Raw genomic sequence first — 20,099 nt, 5'->3', positions numbered from 1 at the left:
CTCCAAAATGAAATGGTATTGGGTTTTCTCCTGTTAATCACTGAGAACAAGCCCTTCAGAGTTGCAATTATCTATTTTTTTTAATTGGAAAAGTGTGCCATACTGCAGTGTATAAATAGGTTATTGATTAACTGCAGTTTGTTCTAGTGTCGATGTAAAGGTAAAAATTACATTTTCTTACTGTGGGCTGTCTTATTTAATGAGGGTGTATGTTCACATAAGTATATATGCCATCTATACACACCCATGTATATACTCCTTCACTAATGTTATATATACATAAGCATGCACACATATCTGTCTCCTGTATATATTGATTTGAGATAACTTTTGAATTTAGGCTTTTTTGTTGCCTTCTTCTGATATGTCTACAACAAGAAAAGTGATCAAAGTTTATCGCAAATGGATATTGCAAGAGAAGCCTGTGTTCATGGAGGAGCCAGACAAAAAGGAAAATGGCCAGGATGATGTTTCCAACTTGGAGGATTCATCAGTGCAAACGGATAGCAAACATGTATAGTATCAGTGCTCCTATGCTATTCACTTTACATGTGGTATATATTTATCTTTTAACTGTTTCTTTAGTTGTGAATGGAAAGCGATTTATCAAGTGTTTGGAAAAACAAGGTTAAGAAGTCCTATATTTAAGGTCCAGAGATGCAAGAAGAAATTTAGTCTTCATCTCTTTTTACTGACAACAGAAAGGGTTTCCAACTGGTGTTTTGAAAAAAAAAATTCTTAATTATTTCGTATCTATGTAAATACAAAAGCAAGAATTGACTATGGTCTGCAGTGCTAAACCTTTATGCTTTGTTGTCTCAATATGTGTAAGACCATTTATTTTTAAGAGCAGTATTCAAGAATTTGGAGATCTTTACAAAATCATATATATGGGAATCAAAACTTTGCATCCAGACACATTAACCTTTGGAAACTGAAGTCTATATATGTGATTTTTATAGCATTGTTTTTTTCGTATCTTTTAAAGATAAGATAAATGTTGACTTTGGCTCTGGTGTAAAACTATATGAAGGGAAGTTAGGTAAAGAAAGAAGGTTGAATTGTAAAGCTGTAGTGAAAATTAGAGTATTTCCACTGGATGATTTTCGTAGAGGGTTTACAGTTTTTTTCTTAAGGATCAAGCATTAAAACAATGAATGATTTTATGGAATATATGATATCTTCAAGTAAGATAGCCCTTAAATTTTTTATGAACCTTTAAACTTCATGTATGGTTTACTTGTTCACAGATGTAAAAATAATAGACAGAATGCCTTCCTAAAACGGACTTGAGACCTAGCAGTTCTCTTTTTGCTTTGTAACTACCTGGGTTGTGTTTTTGACAGCTTGCCTCGGACCATTCAGGCCATAAACGATCATCGAGCTGGGGGAGAACCTACTCCTTCACCAGTGCTGTTAACAGGGGATGCGTGTTAGAAGATGAAGACAAAAATATTAAAGCTGGCGCTCAAGCTGCGTTACAGGTGTGATGCATAGAAAATTGTATTATAATCATATTTAATGGAACAAAGATAGCAATTTTTCCCATTTTTGACAGTCCTAGTTAAAGTAAAATATTTGCTTTATTCTTATCCGTTTCCATATACTTAGAGCTTTCTATAATGTTAGTTTAACTTTAGGTGTTTTGGGGAAACATAGCAAACTCCCAGTGATGGACTGCATTTTTATACAGCTTAAGAAAATTACCTTTTAAATAACATCATCTTTCCTCTACTATCTACTACCATTCAAATTTAATGACATACATTAGTTCAAATTTGAATCCAGTAATGGAATTTAACATCAGTAAGTGCTCGAAGCTGGCAGAAATTGGCTCTAAAATAATTAACAAAGCTATGAGGTTGAGTGACTATTTAAAAATTCTTCTGTGTGCATAATTTTGTAGGTGATTCACATGCCAATATATCAAAGCATTAAATGTATTACAGTATCAACACAGAGGTAATGGCCAAAGGGCTTGACCAGCGTTCTAAATGGCATCTTCCTTCTGTAAACCCATATTTCTGGTCGTGCTCTAGGCAAATGCAGCCATGTGCTCTGCTTTCTGTCTCCTTTGTGCACTCTCCTCCGTGCAAAATGGAAGCTGTTGTGCTGCATTTCTAACCCAGACACTCTTGGCATGTGCAGTTGCACTGTGAAGACAGTTTGTGTTATTTTTCTGGTGGAAAAATGGGAGTGTTGTCAGGAGTGAGGTAGAGGCTGCAAGAAGAGAAGCTTCTCTGGACAACCTTTGGCAGAGCTACAATAACCCTCCTAATTAGAATCTTTTCCTGCTGATTAACTTGAACTTCTCAAGCTGAAATTTTCAATTTTCCCTTTTATTGGTACCAGATAATATAGATTATCTTGTCTCTAGTCTTTGCAGTTGTAGGCAGCTCTTATTGAGTGTATACAGATTGTTGGAGGTGTTAATTTTTTCTTTTGTGTGGTGGGGGTGTCTTTTTCCTTCCCCAAGGAAGGCAAGAGTAAGGCACACCTAAATATAACCTCCAGTTCTTGACAGACTAAGTCTTTACCAAGATGGATTATTTACAAAAGAAGTTCAACTGAACTTTTTAATGGAGAACTCTTCATATTTTTGTACTATTTAAACATAGTTTTATTAGTATTAAAATTTTGGATTTATATTCAAGTTCTACTTTACTGAGAGACACTGTACCTGCCAGTGCCTAGGCAGACTTGTATCATTGCTGAATATTCAGAGCAGATTCTTACAGGGTTATGGTTATTGCATTGTTTTTAGTGAAGTAACTTCTATCTCTGCCAAATGAAATGGTTATATATGATGATGGATAGTTTATCATTACAAGACCCAGCCAGCTGTAGATTTTCAGGCCAGTGGATGTGAATCTCTCCTTATTCAGTCTGCATAGCTACCTAAGTACCTAGGCTGTAGCAGCTTTCATGAGAAGTCACTATAGATTGAAAACTGTAGGTGTGGAGTCAACACATACTTGCTGGGAGTTGTTTCTCTCCAACAACTTATTGCCCTCCAACATGCGGAGAGCCCTTCTGTTACCACTAAAACAGTTCAACTGTGCTTTGGAAGAGGTAATACCAAAATGCCAGGAGGCATCCTGTGCTTTCTCTTCAGTTACTGAAAATCATTCTATTGGTTTACGTAAGTCAAAAATGTCAATTTTGATTGGGGAGCTTGGTAAAAACTTTTGTATGCCCTGAGACCAGCGGAAGCAGCTACAAGCAATTGCGTTTTCATAATACAACTTTTGAACTTCATTTGTAGCATTTCAAAAATATATATTAAACCCCTGTTTTAGAGTCAAATACTAGTTTTAACGAAGAAGGTGCATGTTTTCTACTTCAGGTACTTGGAGTTAATAGGAGTTGTGCATTGACTTCTGCTGACATAATTTACCAGCAATATTAGTGATTGCTCAAGCATGTAGCCTCAGGAAATGAGGAGCTGGAGGAATAATGCTTTTACCTGGCAGAATGGGAGATACATAAAGGAGCCACACTGTGTAATACATGGTTTTGTTGCGTCTCTAACTTTTTTCTAACTTCACTTTTCAGTGGAATGATGTAGGTTGCAAGGAGCCTTTCTCTGAGGAAAAGGAAAGGCATAGTTAGGGGAAGGACAAGTACTTTATTGTAAGGTATGACTCTTGTGTGTGCATCTCCTATGTAAATTGAATTTAAATGCCTTTTTTAAAGGTATTCTTGACAAACTCTGCAAATGTTTTCTTACTGGAACCATGCCTTGAAGTCCCTGCCCTTCTGAAGGAGCAAGTTGATGCTTGCAGAGCAGTTCTGAGTATTTTTAGGCACATGATAATGGAACTATCAATGAATAAAAAAACATGGTAAGTACATTATATATAAATAAACATATAAACCTTATGGAAGAATTGCTGGTCAAGGAAAAGGCTGATTTACTGTGGTACTCATGAGTTTTGTTTTGCATTTATACGTAAATGAACTAAAGTTAACTGTCAAATTCCAAATTTTTTTAGGCTCATTTTTTGGTTTGTTTGTCTTGTTCACATTTTCTTAAAGCAATAAAAAGTACATTTTTGTTTTGGTATCAGGGAACAGATGTTACAGATACTCCTCAGAATAACAGAAGCTGTTATGCAGAAGCCCAAGGAGAGCCAAGTAAAGGATACGTTTGCTCAAAGCATGTCAGGATTACTCTTCCGAGTGAGTAATTTTTTTCTGATACTGGTTTTCCATTGAAAGGAATTTCTTAAGAATTTTTATTATCTCTAGTTTTAGTTTAGTTTTGCACAGTATTATGAAAGCTATTTGCAAAACATGAAATACTACTGCTTTTTAGTAATGTCAGTATGAATTTTTAACCTTTTATTAACAGAAGACAACACAGGTTCCAAGTGAAACAAGTGATTGATGAAAAATATCCCTGTGTTATTTCTGGACCCACCACTTTCCCTTTTCCCAGTATTGATGTGAGGGTCAACACCAAAGAGCAGATGTAATAGTTGCCCTACATTGCTTTAAGTTTAATGCTTTATTCCCAGTTGCCCTCAGGGAGAGTTAATCTCAGTTTACCTTATAAGAGCATAGGAGGATTAGTCTCAATATAGTTACTGACCTTGGACTGAACACCTTCGTTTGGGTCAGCAACTTGTTCTTTGAAGCATGCATGGAAAAAATGTAAAATGAAGGGTTTATGTAATGAAGAACTGCAATAAGAGAATGCATATGTAAGGCATCAAAGTGAATGACCCTCTGTAAAATCGAGAGTATGAGGAAAAGAGGCCCTAGATCACATAGGTGAAACTGACTTTTTGTCTTCTTTCATAGTAGTATTGCTCTTTAGCAGAATTAAATTCCTATTAATTAACTATTTTACTCCTCATTAGGACTGTGCATTTACTGAGAAGCTAATATGGATTATCATCAGCTTGTGTTTATATATTATGCCAGTGTTAGGTACAATATATTATGTAAATATTGAGAAAGAAAAAAGGGATTTCAGTAGTTGAACGCTCGAAGCTCTGCTCGGTTGTCACATATTCAAATGACAGGTTGGTGCCTTGAGTTGATCTCGGCAGCAATGGCCACGCTCTCTTTTCTTTCTTTTCCCCCAGACTCTCATTGTTGCTTGGATCCGAGCCAACCTGAGCGTTTACATTTCCCGCGAGCTCTGGGACGAGTTGCTTGGTGTCCTGTCGTCCCTCACCGACTGGGAGGAGCTCATCAACGAGTGGGCCAACATTATGGATTCCCTGACAGCGGTGTTAGCGAGGACCGTGTATGGAGTCGAAATGACCAACTTACCCTTGGATAAGCTGAGCGAGCAAAAAGAAAAAAAACAGAGAGGAAAAGGTTAGTCTCTGTTTTTTCACTACTAGTAATATCGAACAATCTAAGCTTTTAAAAAATGAAAATTTCATTTAATCTAACATGAATACCCATCATCTATTATAAGAATCTGTTTAAGCAGAGGTGAGATGCTTTGATTTTTATCTTCTCCTCCCACCTTGTAGGAGGTAAGGGAATAAGTTTCAATAAAACATAACTATTCAGTTTTCAGTAGGAGCTCAAGATCATTTTTTTGTATAGCGGGATTGAAGCATGTCATTGATTATGCTGTAACCTGCCATGGTCATCAGTACAATTTTTTTTCAAGTACTTTTATTCATAGTGTTTAAACTATATTTATGTGCTATTTTGGAATTGATATACCAAGTTGAGCTAGTGATGTTTTTCAATAATTGCAAAAACTCATCTATGTAGAGCAGAAAATTAATATTTTGTCTTTCTCCTTGCTTAAGTCTCTTTATGCTGTGGAAAAACATATGCCAAAGCACCTAATAATAGAGATTCAATTTTTCTTTACACCAAAGGTGGAATTTTGGAGCCTCAGAAGACAGCTGTAGTGGGAAGATCTTTTTCGTTAAGCTGGAAAAACCACCCTGAAGTTGTGGAGCCAATGAGATTCAGAAGTGCTACGACCTCTGGAGCTCCAGGAGTTGAGAAAGCAAGAAATATGGTTCGCCAGAGAGCAACAGGTTAGATCCTAATGTAAAATACTTCTGTCCCTGAAATTCCTGTCACACTTGACTTTTAAATCTGCCTTTGGATTGTTCTTCTGAAGACAGTGCAGTTTGTTTAGATGTCTGTACAGACTTCGCATACTTATTAATATATTCTGGAAAAATACATTTGTTTAAATGCATTACAAATTCATTGCAAGATAATCATGTATAAGTTAGAGTTTTTGTGAAGAAATGTACTTCAGTTTCTATTTTTCATCAATCCATCAACAAATGGTGTTTTTTAACATCATTCAAATTATATGTTGTTTCTGAACTTTCATAGTTATCTACCATGAGTTAAAGGTGAACCAGGTAAACTAGATATCTACAAAAATATTTTCATCCTCTTATTAGCTTTATTTGCCTTATTCATTCTCTCATATTCAGTTTTTGTCATGAGGTTTATATAGCTCCTCAATTTCCTTTTTTTCTCTCCTCTTTACTTCTGGAAAGAAAGAAGAAAGCATAAGGGAAAAACAGGAGAGAGGGGAAACAGGAGTGAGGAATGGTGAGGTATGTGTGAGTCCCCAGGTGTTGAAAGGACACCAGAATTTTCAAGCATTTCAGCAGCCTGAATTTGATCTGTTCTCATTTCCCATGAGTTTGTGTTTGTGGTCCCAGGTCAATGGGCTATGGAATAAAATCCTCAAGAGAAAACTCTTCCCCAATTGTGAGTAGATGTTTTGCTGCACAGCTTCCTTCTGTGTTCATAACAGGCCAGTAGTGCAACTTGCCAGGAAAATTTGAAGGGGATTCAGGATGTTCTTGTAGCTATAGGCTTCAGAATGAAACCATGGTCTTTAATTTAGATCACAAAGTTCTGACTGTAGAAATTCTGGATCAGTTCATTTTTCCTGTCTTCCTGTAACTTCGAGATTTTGTATTTATTGGTGCTCCAGCAGAGGTGTTGCTGAAGCATTAAGGTACCAGTTCTTTGTTTCTTCTGCTGCATTTCTCTTGCAGACCTGTCACCAGAGCAGTAGCAAGACCCTGGCAATATTGATCAACAAGGACTTTTCTTGATTATGTACATGCAAATTAAAGCCACATCTGTCTCTTAGTGGAAGAAGTTAATCAAGTGGTAGGGAGCCTCAGTGGGTCTTCAACTGGAAGAATAAACTTTGTGTGTAAAAAGCCCTTGGTTTCATTTCTTGTCTCGTGATCATAAGGGAATAGAAATCTTCTGGCCTTCATGTGATTTTTTTTTTTTTTTTTGCCTGTCAATGGCTCCAAAATTAATAGGTAGAAAAAATGTTATTTGCCTGTGCAGATAGAGCAAATAATTCAGCTGCATAAAACACATCCTTTTCCTAGGAATAGCTTAATAGCTAAGAGTCCAGTGGTGTCGTTTTTTAGAATTAAACACAGTAGACCCTAAAGTGAAAAACAATATGAGGCCTTTTCATGGAAGAACCTTTACTTAGTAGAATGGAAATTTTGGACAAGTACCTCCCCTACTGGAAGCGTTTTGCCTCAAAACCTTTTCCTTCCTCTATTTAAAAATAATTAAAGAACTAAATGAATGAAAGGAGGGGGGCAGCATACAAATATGAGTGCCTGCTTTCTTTTGAGCTGCTGCTTATGTCTGAAACTGTAAGAGTCCAAGTGCAGTCAGAGCTTTAATTGCAACATTATGAACATGTGAGATGTGGAATAGATTTCCATTTGTTATTTTATAACTGTGTATGTCATATGAGGACACGTGTCACTCTAGTATCGTGGAGCTCCCAAAGCATCAACTGCTAAAAGCTGTAGATCAAACCTGCAAGAAAAGATGCGGTGGCCTTTTTATGAAAGTGTAGGACATAAAAGTTGGAAATACTTTCAAAATCTCTCTCCTTACATTTGCAGAGGCAGTCTTTCAGTTAGCATTTGTTTGGTGTTTCTTCTCAAATTACTTAAATTTCATGCTTTTGTTCAGCAGTAGATATTTGTTTGCCTAACACCCTATTTGAATAACTTTTGCTTCCTTCCTCCCCCATTTCTCCTACGTCAGTGTTGACATGGTGAATAAGAAGAGAGGCTGTACAGCAAACAGTATTTTTCCTGACCAAGGACTCTGTTAGAGGCTTCTCTTACTCAACGTGACTTTTGGTAGTAGAGTGGATGGTAAATTAATGTATTTTTCTCTAAAGGAGACTTAAAATTTTAAGCAATTGGTTGTTAATAGATATCAAGTTTTTAATCTTAATGATACTAGTCAGTGTCCAGAGTGGTAGTCACTTTGGAAGATGGTTTTTCTAGAGGCACGAGGTAGCACTAGTTAGGAAAGGGCTGCCTGCAGGGTCTGCAGGAGAGAGCTTTTATCTTTGTTGTGCATGATGAGAGAAGCTGACTACAGAAGAACATGGATACAAAATATAACATTTTGCTATCTTGGGTGTATGTATTTCTATTTTTCCTTGTACAAAAGTGCAAAGGGTCAGCATTATTTTGAGTATTGTTATTAGCAAGGGAAAAGAAATAAGTGTAACACAAGAACTTGCTCTTTTCTCAACCATCTTGCTGTCTCTAGTGGAAAGAGTTCCCTATTTCTTTTCCTTTTGAATCCTTGGCTATGAATTTCTCCATGACACTTCCTCTATGCAGAGGACTAAATTCTACAAGTTTGTTGCAAAGGCAAACGAGGAAGATGAGCTTCTGCAGTTTTGTGCGTAGTAGTGGTCTCTTCCTGCATCTCAAATTATTTGTACTTTTATTTTTGGTAAGCTAATATGACTTTACAGATTGCATGGTTCAATTATTAGGTAAAATACAGTGGAGGAAAGTTAAGTTTTAAGCGATCCTATCTCGCACAAATATTGGAAACACCAGTGGAAGCAGTTTGTTTTAAGTCCTCCATTTAAACTCATTTTTACAAGAAATACAAGTGTATATATTATATTTATATATATCTTATATAAAATATACTACTTGGACTTACTAAGTGTTCTTTAGATAATCAATTTTACAAAGGATAAATAGAATAGATAGAATAACTAGAAAGTTCTTTTTCTGTGATTAAAGATATGCGAGCTAAGCGAATAGTGTTGCTGTTTGTACATAAGCAGCTCTTCAGGTATCATTCCCTTCCTTCATTTAGCATTCATCTTGCCCAGTAGATTTAATACAGACATCGTATTTATAACCTATTGATATGATAATGAAGTTCTGCAGAGGAAGATTCAGGTTTTAGGGGAAGGGGAGTTGCAAACCTTGGAGGTTGTAGTTTGGCATGAGTAAGGAAAAAAACGAGATGAGTATTCGAGATACTTACCCTGAGGGAGACTTCTAAGGGGGAAAACACGACAGCAGAAAGGCCAGAGGTGAGTGATTCTACAGGTTCTCTGACAAAATTGTGGTAGTTCCCTCTAAAGATGATTTATTTCCTGCAGTTGGAAGCAGTTGGTGGGATCCAGCCTCTGAGGAGAGTTGGAGGCTTTGACGTTCTTGGTCTCTGTTCACTAGTGTGTCTTGCAAGAGCTGCCTGGAAGATGCAACTTGTAGAGGGCAAGAGACACCTGGATTCCAGTCCTACCCTTGAACACCCAGCTGGTGATGGTTGAATTCTATGGCAAAGAAATGAACTTTTCAGGCAGGCAGTGTACCTTGTAAGCCACAGCGTTTTTCCAAGGCAGTGCTCCACCATACGGATTTGGTATTTTTGAAGAGAAAAATGGCTAACGTTTTTCATTCAAACTGCACCACTTTTGTGGTGACTTGAAAGAGCTGCCAGCTTCTCAATGTAACCTGCATCCCTTTCATCATCCTGGATGCAAGCCTGGAAAGGAATCCATGGGACATCAATAATAGGAGCCTGTGATAATTTGGTTGTATGGGGTCTCAGCAGGTTGTTGATGACTGCTCAAAGCAGGGTCAGCTCTGAGGTTAGACCAGGTTGTGCAGGGCTTTCTCAGTCTTGGAGCTGAGATTCCCTAGCAGAGAGGAGTGGATGTAGAGGGTGGTGAGATTTCTTTTTCTCTCTCAGCAAATTTGTATGCCCTGTCTCTTTCTCCAGTCCCCTCTCTCGAGCAGCCATTCTGAACAAGACCTGCCAGCGAGAAAAATTCTGCTACAAGAGACTTGCAACTGGCGTGTTGAGAGAGAGCTTCTCCCCACTTTTCCTCCCACAGGAGTGTGATGCTGCCTTGGAATGCCTTTAAGGAATGAATAAGTGCCTCTCTTCCTTCTAGGGTCCTAGAACAAGAGAGCTGGTTAGTGCTCCAGCCATCACTTACCCCAAGCTCATGCTCGGTGCATCCCTTGGAGTAAGAAGTCAGGCAAAGGGGGCAGGAGACCCGTGTGGATGAGCAAGGAGCTCCTGGAAAGCTCAGGGGAAGGAAGCATGCAGGATGTGCAAAAGGGAGCAGGCTGCTTGGGAGCAGTACAGGAGTGTGTCAGAGGATGCAGAGATGTGCCCGGGAAGGCTGAGGCACCCTTGGTGTTAAATCTGGCAAGGACTGTCAAGGACAGCAAGAAAGGCTTCCACACATCCAGCGGTAGCAAAAGGAAGGCTAGGGAGAGTGTGGGTCCGGCGCGGAGGGAGCGGGCACCCCATGTGTGGAGGAAGCAGAAAGTAGAGTTACTGAACGCCGCCTTCACTTCAGTCTTTTAGCATCCTCGTCAGCTGTTAGCTCAACACAGACCACCTTGCTACCAGTACAACCCTTGCGCTGTTTGGCCTTCCCCTGGGTGTCAACGTCACTTTGAAGGAAGTGACAGTGGTTATAAACACGGTCAGCTCTGAAGGCTCTCAGTTGTTTTGAGTCTGAGAAAACATTTTCCTCAAATATCTAGTGACAGAGGCAGCATGTTACATCATACATTAAGTCTTCTAGTTCCTTGTAGTGCAGTTGTCCCTCAACCAAGAGTCCTTATCAAGTTATTAGAGCTAGGTTTATAGTCGACTGGTGGAGCTGTTGGCTAAAGGTCCCATGAGGCTTTTGATATCCTTAGAGCGCAACCTGTTTAACAGAGATGGTCTCTTTTCACCTCATTTGTCAAAATTTTAGACAGACAAATTCCCTCACTACTTGATTGATCAATGAAATCAATGGCAGAAAATGTCAGGTAAGCCTCCTGATATAAGGGAGGCCGGTACCTAAGTATGTATGACAGATAATGCTTCTTTTGGGATTGAAAACTTATGCTTTTACTGAGGAAGTTGGTAAAACAACAGGCCATGGCTTTATATATTCAGATGTGGGAGTCCTGAAATGTCTTACGTAGGTATTTCACTTCATGGGGAGATCCTTTCTACATTTACCATCGCCTACATTTATGCATTTGAAGTATAGTGAGAGATGCTGGATTGCTGCATGAAGGGAATGTTCTTTCCTACTTGCTAAATTTCTGTTAGCAACATCTTCCGTAATTGAGCTTTTCCGAACAGTTTCATAGCCAAAGGAGAAAATGTGCTGCTCGTATCTCTGATACATGAGCCTGTGCATAGAGCTTGCTCATTACTGTAGCTACTAGTTGTGTGTTCTGTTCACGTGATAGTTTGTAATGAGCCTTTTTCTTGGTGCAAGATGTAGTTCTGAAGTATCTTAAAATACTGAACTTTTGAAGTGAAGACACAAAACAAACTCTGAGCATTATAGCTGAAAGGACATTGAATAAGAACTTTTCAGTTCTTTAGTTTTAAAACACCTGTACTGCTCTAACAGTTTCTTCTGCTGGCAAATACAGTGCAAATAGAAGCAGGTAAGTCAAGCTACCCAGTAGGCAGCAATCACCTGCTGCCAAAATAAAGTATTACTCCATGTTGTGGAGGTCTCATTATTCAGAAATTGGTCATGATCAGGGTTCTCCTTATGAGATATAGTTGTACATGATTAACTTACAGTTTATAGCAAATATTTGTGTTTAATGACATAAGATTTTTGTTTTCAAAAGCATTGTGTTTCATGACATCATAACGTTCAAATACTTTTTTTCTTAATGTATTTCACTACCACTTTGACGTAACTATTGCTTTATTTTTTTCCCCTGGAAGCAAAGCGAAGCCAGTCTATCAGCAACTGTGCTCATCTTTATGAGGCTTTGCCAGCTACTAAAAGTGTCCCTCTTCTGCTTCACACTGTGAGCTCTCTCTTACCTGGTATCTCTTACACTTCTTGCTCTCACAGGCTGTCAGGTACTGTACTTTAAAGACATCTTGTTTATAAATGTTTCTTTATCTGTCTACTTTTTTTCCTGTCTAGTTAAGTGTTTGTTACCAGTGAGGAATAAGGTGTTTTACTTTGGTTCTCTACCTCAGACATGTGCGAAATAGATTGTTAAGCAGTACTGGTATGAGATGGTTCACTTTTAGAAGGAAGTTTAATAAAGAGAGAGCGAATCTTGTCCTTTTTCAAATTTACTAAGGGCAATAAAGTGTCATTACTTTTTCAGTCTGTCACAATCAGGTTTTACAAATCAATACTTACAAATGTGGGATTTTGTTTTTGCTTCTAAAGTTTTTTTTTCTTTTTTTTTCTCCTGGAGTTCTCATTTCCAGAAACAAATCTCAAAGCTTTATCTGTGCCTCTTATTTCTTAGAGTTTGATTTCTCTCAAAATGTTTCTAATGCTGCAGCAATTCACGTTTTGTTCATTTTAACATTAAAAATTGCTGTGAGTTGCACTGTATTTATATTTGTATTCCCTACTAACTAAACTTAAGTTTAGTTTTCTTTGTTAGGAAATAACATTTTTCTCCATGGTTTACTTTTTTTCAATAATTTGATTCATTAAAAGTTTCCAAGTAGTTGTTTAAATTTGCATACAGTATAAAACAAATATACCAGAAGGTAGGAACACAAGAGCTGAAAGCAGGTCAGTCATCCAGATCTGGACATTTTGGTGGTTATTTATATCTAAGTAGATATATGTTCACTCAAAAGTGTAGAAGAGTGTGTGTTTTTTCCTGCTTTTGGTCTTATGGGAGTTGCTGTTGTGATAAATAAAGCTGAAAGAAACCCTAGTTGACAACCTCTGACCGGAGTTCTCTATTCATACCCAGACGTGGATGTGAACAAGGTAGAGGTAATGGCCTTAGTACAGAGAGCTGCTTCGTTTTGGGGCTTCAGGCCCTTGCCTGACTAAGACTTGTAGGTGTAAGGAGGGAGTCTTCCCCATCCTCATAGGAGACTTTCTCTTATTCTGCCGTATTGACTCCATTGGTGGTGTAGATAGAACAAATTCCACAAATATCTTCCTCCTCCAAACTGTTGCTTCAGGCTGTGTCTGTTCTTGCCGATTCCTGCTAATTCCTTTACAACTCTAGCCTGAATATGAGTTCATAGGAATGAATGTATTTAGATAGGCAGTACTTCTTCAAACATTAATTCTTATCATAAATGTATTGAAATATTGATTACTGAGGTTTGTTCAGATTATAAAGGTAATCCTGTTACCATCAGGGTGAAAAGGCTGTGGTATTCCTGAAGTTAGTGTCGTGAGATGGGGTTGGAAGGGGTTTCGGAGGTCCCTGCTGCCTGTGCTGGGCTCCGCTGCCACACGGGGCCATGTTTGCTCTGGGCCTCGTGCCGCTGGCTGGAGCAGCCTCTTCCAGTGCTCCACTTCTCCTGGGACAGGTTTCTCCTTGCTCAGAACCTCTCTTGTAGGAATCCATGCCAGTTGCCAACCAGTGCTTGTAACCTGGCAGTCCCTCGTCCAGCAGACGAAGTGGAGAGGAGGAAAGCGCTCGTTCCTGCCCCAGCAGTCTGCAGCCACCATGTAAACCTTGTGCAGGCTTCCAGGGAGGCCTCCTTCAGAGGGAGGGGAAAAACTCCCCGCATAAGAAGCCACTGGAGTTTGTATTTATTTTAATGAGCTGCATTTACTGCTTTCTGGGGAGGAACTGCCAGGTAGTTTGAATGTGGTAGGTGGCACTACCTAGTATCGTGTCATGGTGGTAATGAGAAATGCCAGCACCGCCTGAGTGTGTTCTGGGGTTTGTTCCTGGGGGTTTTACCTGAAAGATGCCTTTCTAAAGGGGTGTCCCTAGCCAATGTCTAAAGCTCCTATTGCTCTTTCTCCAGTATATCAATATACTGTGTCTCACATGAGTTTTCATACCTCTCCTCTGACCCTGGTAAGTACATAGAAAGATTTGGACAACTGAGTCATCCAGCTTTGTGAGTGAAGAAGAGAAATAAAAGTGATGTCGTCATCCAGTTGTAGTAGGGATCTGTTCAATCCTGGGTTTGCTAGTAATGTCATGTGTTTTTCCTGGTATGTAGGAGACTTATCTACAGGGATTTTTTTGTAGTTTTTGGATGAAAATGTGCATAGAACTGAATGTGTGTTTTGCTTTTGAATATACTCCAGGGCACAGGATTTTTTGAAATCTTATACATATTCTATCTTCAGTAAATAGCTTTTCATAAATTATTAGCCCACAGCAATCGAAGCAAGGCTTTTTCTATCTTGAATATGAATCCAAATTGCCTTTAAAAGCTGTAGCCGTCATATCAAAGCACCTCCCATGTAAAGTGTTCATTGGTGCATGGACACTGCTGTTTTAGCCTTTTGTAACTTGGGTACAGGCCTCTGAGGGTGCCTGTATGTGTTCAGTCCAGCTTCAGAGCCTGTCTGTTCTTGACAACCCCATGAGGTTAAATGGGATCCTGCAAACCCTTCTTGAATGCTGGAAGCCTGAGCAGGTCTGGCATGACCCACCTGCCCTGGGGTGTCGGAGGAGCTTGTGTAGAGCCCGGCCTCCATGTCCCCTCTGCCCAAATCCTGCAGGGAAGCACAGAAAGGATGGATGGGCTCTGTGGGCATGAGGTCCTCCGGCACTCGCAAGATTTGAGAAGGTTTTCACGTTCAAATCAAAGGATAGACCTCATTTTGATTCTCACCTGCAAAAGAACCTTGAGGGCTATGCAGCCTGTGTATTCAGCAAGATTTACCAGTGTGTTAATAAAAACAAAGAGATCGTCAAAAACTAGTTTTATTTGTTTATGGCCCAATAGATTCCTGTACCAGTGCAGTTCCTGAGGAGAACTAAAAGAAGAGAGAAATGTGATAGTATCCTCAATTATGACTGAGTTTCTCTTCCAAGTTCTTCCCATCAAGAAAACATCTAAATCTAAAATCTCCTGAAAGCAAAGCAGCCTTTCTGTAACTTCCTGGAGAGTACAGAAAATGAATTTTCTGAAGCTTTGAGGCGGCACACCTTGTGCTATAATGCAATATATTTAATTTGGCACACGTTCTTTCTCAAAGACTGACTGTTAGATGGAGATAAGAGGGAGAACTTTCAGGGATACTTGAGGTCTTTTTATTCTTTTTTTCATGTTAGCTTTTTTGTTCTCCCATTTCCCTCTTTACGGAGGAGAAATCAATAAGGACTCAAGCCATTCCAGGCCAGTGAATTCAGTCATTTTGTTGTATCTCCTCTAGTTCTTTCCAGAACTAAGTCTACTCTGCATATCTGTAGAATGTGAAATCTTTGCAGCCTGTTATGTATTCTGAACCTTTGAAGTGATTTCTTGTACATTTTATAGATCTTTACTGTTTATCATGCTCACACCTCTCTCTAAACCTTATTCTTTTTCTAAAATGATTTTATAAAGCGCGAATTACACTGTCATTTTAACTTCTGTAATTTGGAGTTTTAAATGATTGCATTGGTTACCTTTTCACAAGCCTTTCTTAGATTAGGATTTATTGCATGTAAATAATTCTGAAGTTCTGAGAATAGTTTGGTTTTTTATTTACATGAACAGAAGTTGAAGAATCTCAGCAGTTAGAAACATCAACAGGCGCAGAAGCTACTGGCCTATTTGCAGACCAAGAGCAACAACTAACTCGAAGTAGCAGCACCTCAGATATTACAGATCAGTTTACATCTGATTTTTTTCAAGGTAACTTCTATGAGAGATAATGTTGCTACACTCGTTCAGAAAAGATATTGAACGTTCAGCCTCATAGATGCTGCTATTCTCTACTTTAGTTTCCAGTTCTGTTGCCTGAAAATGTTTTGTGCCTCATTTTTCTTGGTAATATATCAGTTGGTACCATTTATACCTTTCTAAAAATAATTATTTCAAAATCACGAGTGCAGTCCTGATAATATTAGGGGTTAAAATGAAACCTAGGCTATATGTGGTTTTAGTGCAGATTAACTTCTTTAATCTGGCATTGCATTTGGGTTTAGTTTACTCAATGGTTTTAATTCTGTATCTATAACACATATAAGTATGCTTATGAAGAATTTTTCAGAATATCATGTGTTTCTTCATATTGATCAATCCATGACAATTTTACAATATTTTATTGCATTACTTTAAATAATGAGAAATATATGTAAAAGTAGTAGAAATTGACTTACAATTTGTTAGGTGCATTTGTCATTTTTTTCACTTGCTTTTTTAAATTCATAGGTAAAAAGGCTGGAAGTTCTCAGAATTTAACTTCAGACACCAAACCGATACAAGAAAATAAGGGATGTCCAAAAAAGGAATATGAAGCTGAGCATGTAAGGCAAATTATAAAGTATATTTTATATAAAAATATACAAAGCATATTTTATTTCTGAAAAGGTGTGTTTTAGTATTTGAGAGTGGTAGCAAATGAAAGCATAAAAATGAACATATTTCTAGTATGCAACCTGTGTTTGAGGTGTAACTGTTCTTTTTACTATATGGTTTAATCATTCTGTGCCTTCTGATGGTGTAAGTTGCCACTGCAGTTATATGTGATCGACTCTACTCCTATAAAATGGATTTCTGACCTTTTCATATATTAAATATGAACAGTTCTTACTTGCTTTTTGTGAATAATTCATAGTTGTTACTTACACTTCCCTGGAATAAATGTTTGATGGTTTGAAGTACTGGGGGAAAAGCTGTCCTTGAGCACGGTTTGTACCACCAACTGTTTATTGTAGATGCTTGTATAAGTTAACATTAGGACAGTCATGTTTCGTAAATTTTTAATGCAAATTTTGAATAAACAATAGAAATAAGAAGTGACTAAGGCTGATGATTCTAGTGGCAGTGCAGCGTGCAGGACTTGAAACTGGATCTCATCTTTGGTCCTTGCCTTTTCCATATGTGTAGGCTTTAAGTACCATTAAAACTTGGCCCTGGGAAGAAGCACTGGGCAGTGCTTTCATTAATCTCTTAAGAAATAAGTGTCTCCAAAGGAGGAAAATGTAGTGGGAAGGGAAAGGAGAGGGAGAGAAATGAGACCAATAACTGTGGGGAATTAAAAATTAACCTGCCTCCCCATTCTATTTTAGTGGCATGTGTTATAAAACATTTACAACCATCTGCTGCTGGGGATATTACTGGAATTATAGTTTCACTCTCTTTGGAAGCTGAAACTGGGGCGTTGACTCTGCATCTGTTGCAAAACTTGATAAATACTGTGCAAACGAGCCCTGACTCCAAATCACTTTGAAGTTTTTCAGCACTGATCAACAAAATCCAGATTAGCCAAGGGAAAAAAAAAACCACTCTGCAGCTAGAGTGCCTGCAGAACTGCCAGCCAGCAGATGATGATGTGTATTTCCTGGGAAAATTTGTAAATTCTTTTCACTGTAAAAATAATAATAAAAAAATCCACTTTTGAAATAACTCCTGCCAGTCAGTTCTTTGTCTCTTTGTCACTAATTGTCTTTTATATGCAGAAAGAAGGGTTTAATTTCTGCCTAGTGGATCTCTAGGAAAAAATGTGTTTGTCTTTCCATGCTGTGGCAATGAAGACAACCCACTGGATACGAGAAGAAACTGTGGTAAGATGATACTCGGGATTGTGGAGTTTTAGCCACAGTTTCTTCTCGTATCCAGTGGGTTGTCTTCATTGCTATAGCAAGGAAAGACAAATCAGTTTTTTTTTCTTAGAGCTGTTTTCAAATTTTAGGAATAACTTTATTAAAATCACCAAAGTGATTCTAAGAAGTTTTGAATGGTTACAGATTTGTTCGTATATGTAGATCCTGCCTATTTTGTCGTATTACAGTTGACGTAAATTTAAGAAAGGGAAAATTAAAACAGAAATCAGAAGCATTACAATGTCTTTAAGACAATGGAAGCAATTTGGGAAGATGGAAATATATTGACTGAGTTTAGCGTAGTTTCTGGTGGTTTTCTATATATGTGCACATGTCTGTGTTTGTGTGCATCTTGAGCTTGATAGAACATAATGCAGTTTTCAAAACTGATAGGAATTAGCTGCTATTAATATATATATATATATATATATATTTTTCCTCCTGAGGTCCTAGTAGGAAGGAGCAGCAGTTCAGATGAACTGGATTTGAAAGGCGACTTGCAGCAGTCACATGGAAATCACCAGGAGAGAGAAAAGAGTGAGTTGCAAGAAATACCGTGTTTTTCTGCATCTACTCCCTGTAGCAGCTGATACCGACGTGCTAACGCACGAGACGCTTTTGATCATGCTTTGCTGATGTTATGGCTAAAAAGCATTCCTGATTTTTGTTCATCCCCTGCTTGCTTCAGGTGAGAGTGTGAGCAGTGACGCATCCCTTGGCTATAATAACGAAGTGGAGATCGCGCTTATCCCCTGGCAAACGCCTGAGGAAGAGCATGAGGTTAATGCATCAGCAGATGTTTGTGTGGATCCCCAGGTACCTCGCTGGTTTCAGCTTAGTCCTTCAGATGCTACAAATTTAACAGGTACTTAGGCTAAAGAAAGTGTTTTAGATTTTAGATTTTTATCCCCAAGGGAGTTTATACAGTGCAATTGGATTACAAAAGTATGTTGTTTAAGCCAAGGAAGAATTAATTACTGCTTTAATTCATCCTAATTGCACAGTCATTTTTTTCCACTTTGAATTTTCCACAGAGAAGACTGAGAGGGGATCTGATCAATACGTGTAAGTACCTTAGGGGAGAGTGTAGGGAGAATGGGGCCAGGCTCTTCTCTCTGGTGGCCAGTGATAGGAGAAGGGCTAATGCGTATGAGCTGAAACACAAGTTCCACCTCCATGTAAGGAAGAACTTCTTTAGTGTGGGAGTTACAGAGCCCTGGAATAGGCTGCCTGGAGAGGCTGTGGAGTCTCCTTTGCTGGAGGTCTTCCAAACCTGTCTGGATGTCACCCTGTGCCCTGAGTGTCCCTGCTTGAGCAGGAGGTTGGACTAGATGATCTGTAGAGATCCCTTCCAACCTTAACCATTCTGTGATTCTATGTGAAAACAAAACATGGGTTAGAAAGATTCTTTATTTCCTTTATTGGGGTGTGTTTATTCTTAAGGGTATTTTTCAAGTTGTTTCATATTGTAAATGACTTGCAAACATTATCACCAAGGTTTTGTTCGTAGTGTGTTGTTAAAGAGGAGATTTGAATGCCCAGAATTTAAAGAATTGGGAAAATCAGTTTGAAGCTGATGTAGGTCCTCATAAATTGCGAACTGGAAAATAAGCACACAGTTGAGATTGATTGCATTATCATATGCAATTACCACTCATCAGCTGAGATGTAGTAGCTGATTACATGGGCACTCTTTGCCTGCCCTTGTGTTGAAAGAAAATGATTAAATTTAATACATGTTTAAGGTTGATAGACTGTATTTCATAGGTGGGTGGTCTAAGAATGTGCAGGAAATTTCTTACTGTGTATTTCAGCTGATAGGAAACAATTGGTTAATTCGCAATATATTTCCGTGTTTTAATCTTATCCTTCTTTTCTATACTTGAAGAACACAAGGACAAAGCAAGTTGTAGAAAGAGAAAGAATTTTTTGTTAGACCTAGAATTCATTTCTTTTGGAGTTTGGCTTTAACTTTATTAAGAAGCAAGTTACCTGACAGACTGCAAATTTTACTGTTTCTTTGTAAAATGTTAATGCTTGAGCATATTCTTCTTTGCTATTACCGTATTTTTTTTAGTTGCCTTTTCTTCTGTTGCTGTTTTTGTTATGACTGAATGGCACACTGAACCTGAATGAATCTTTATGATATTTTGTCCTGATGCAGCATGTTTTCTCCCTCACCTAAAAATATTTTGTTTTAGATAAATAAATGAAACTCCAAGTCATTGGTTAGATTGAGTACTCATATTTAAGGAAATCCCTTCAAAACTGTTCAGAATAATTATTCCTGTTATGTAACTATGTTCA

General features: G+C 38.2%; 1 protein-coding gene across 1 annotated transcript in view; it reads left to right on the top strand.

Moving 5' to 3' along the window:
• The window catches only part of RALGAPA2 (Ral GTPase activating protein catalytic subunit alpha 2), a 117,132-nt gene that overhangs the window by 26,924 nt on the left and 70,109 nt on the right, over window positions 1–20,099 (top strand). The window contains exons 11-21 of the mRNA XM_088530355.1: window positions 341–514; window positions 1,347–1,484; window positions 3,697–3,845; window positions 4,071–4,182; window positions 5,094–5,331; window positions 5,853–6,017; window positions 12,022–12,162; window positions 15,742–15,879; window positions 16,399–16,493; window positions 18,239–18,329; window positions 18,481–18,657. Coding sequence (XP_088386481.1) covers window positions 341–514; window positions 1,347–1,484; window positions 3,697–3,845; window positions 4,071–4,182; window positions 5,094–5,331; window positions 5,853–6,017; window positions 12,022–12,162; window positions 15,742–15,879; window positions 16,399–16,493; window positions 18,239–18,329; window positions 18,481–18,657 — 1,618 coding nt within the window. The remainder of the gene's footprint in view (window positions 1–340; window positions 515–1,346; window positions 1,485–3,696; window positions 3,846–4,070; window positions 4,183–5,093; window positions 5,332–5,852; window positions 6,018–12,021; window positions 12,163–15,741; window positions 15,880–16,398; window positions 16,494–18,238; window positions 18,330–18,480; window positions 18,658–20,099) is intronic.

Source organism: Tinamus guttatus, unplaced genomic scaffold, assembly GCF_059628265.1.
Source record: "Tinamus guttatus ecotype Peru unplaced genomic scaffold, ASM5962826v1 Tinamus_guttatus_pri_ptg000367l, whole genome shotgun sequence".
Lineage (NCBI taxonomy): Eukaryota > Metazoa > Chordata > Aves > Tinamiformes > Tinamidae > Tinamus > Tinamus guttatus.
Note: the sequence above shows the minus strand (reverse complement) of the source record. Positions and strands in the feature narration are given on the sequence as shown.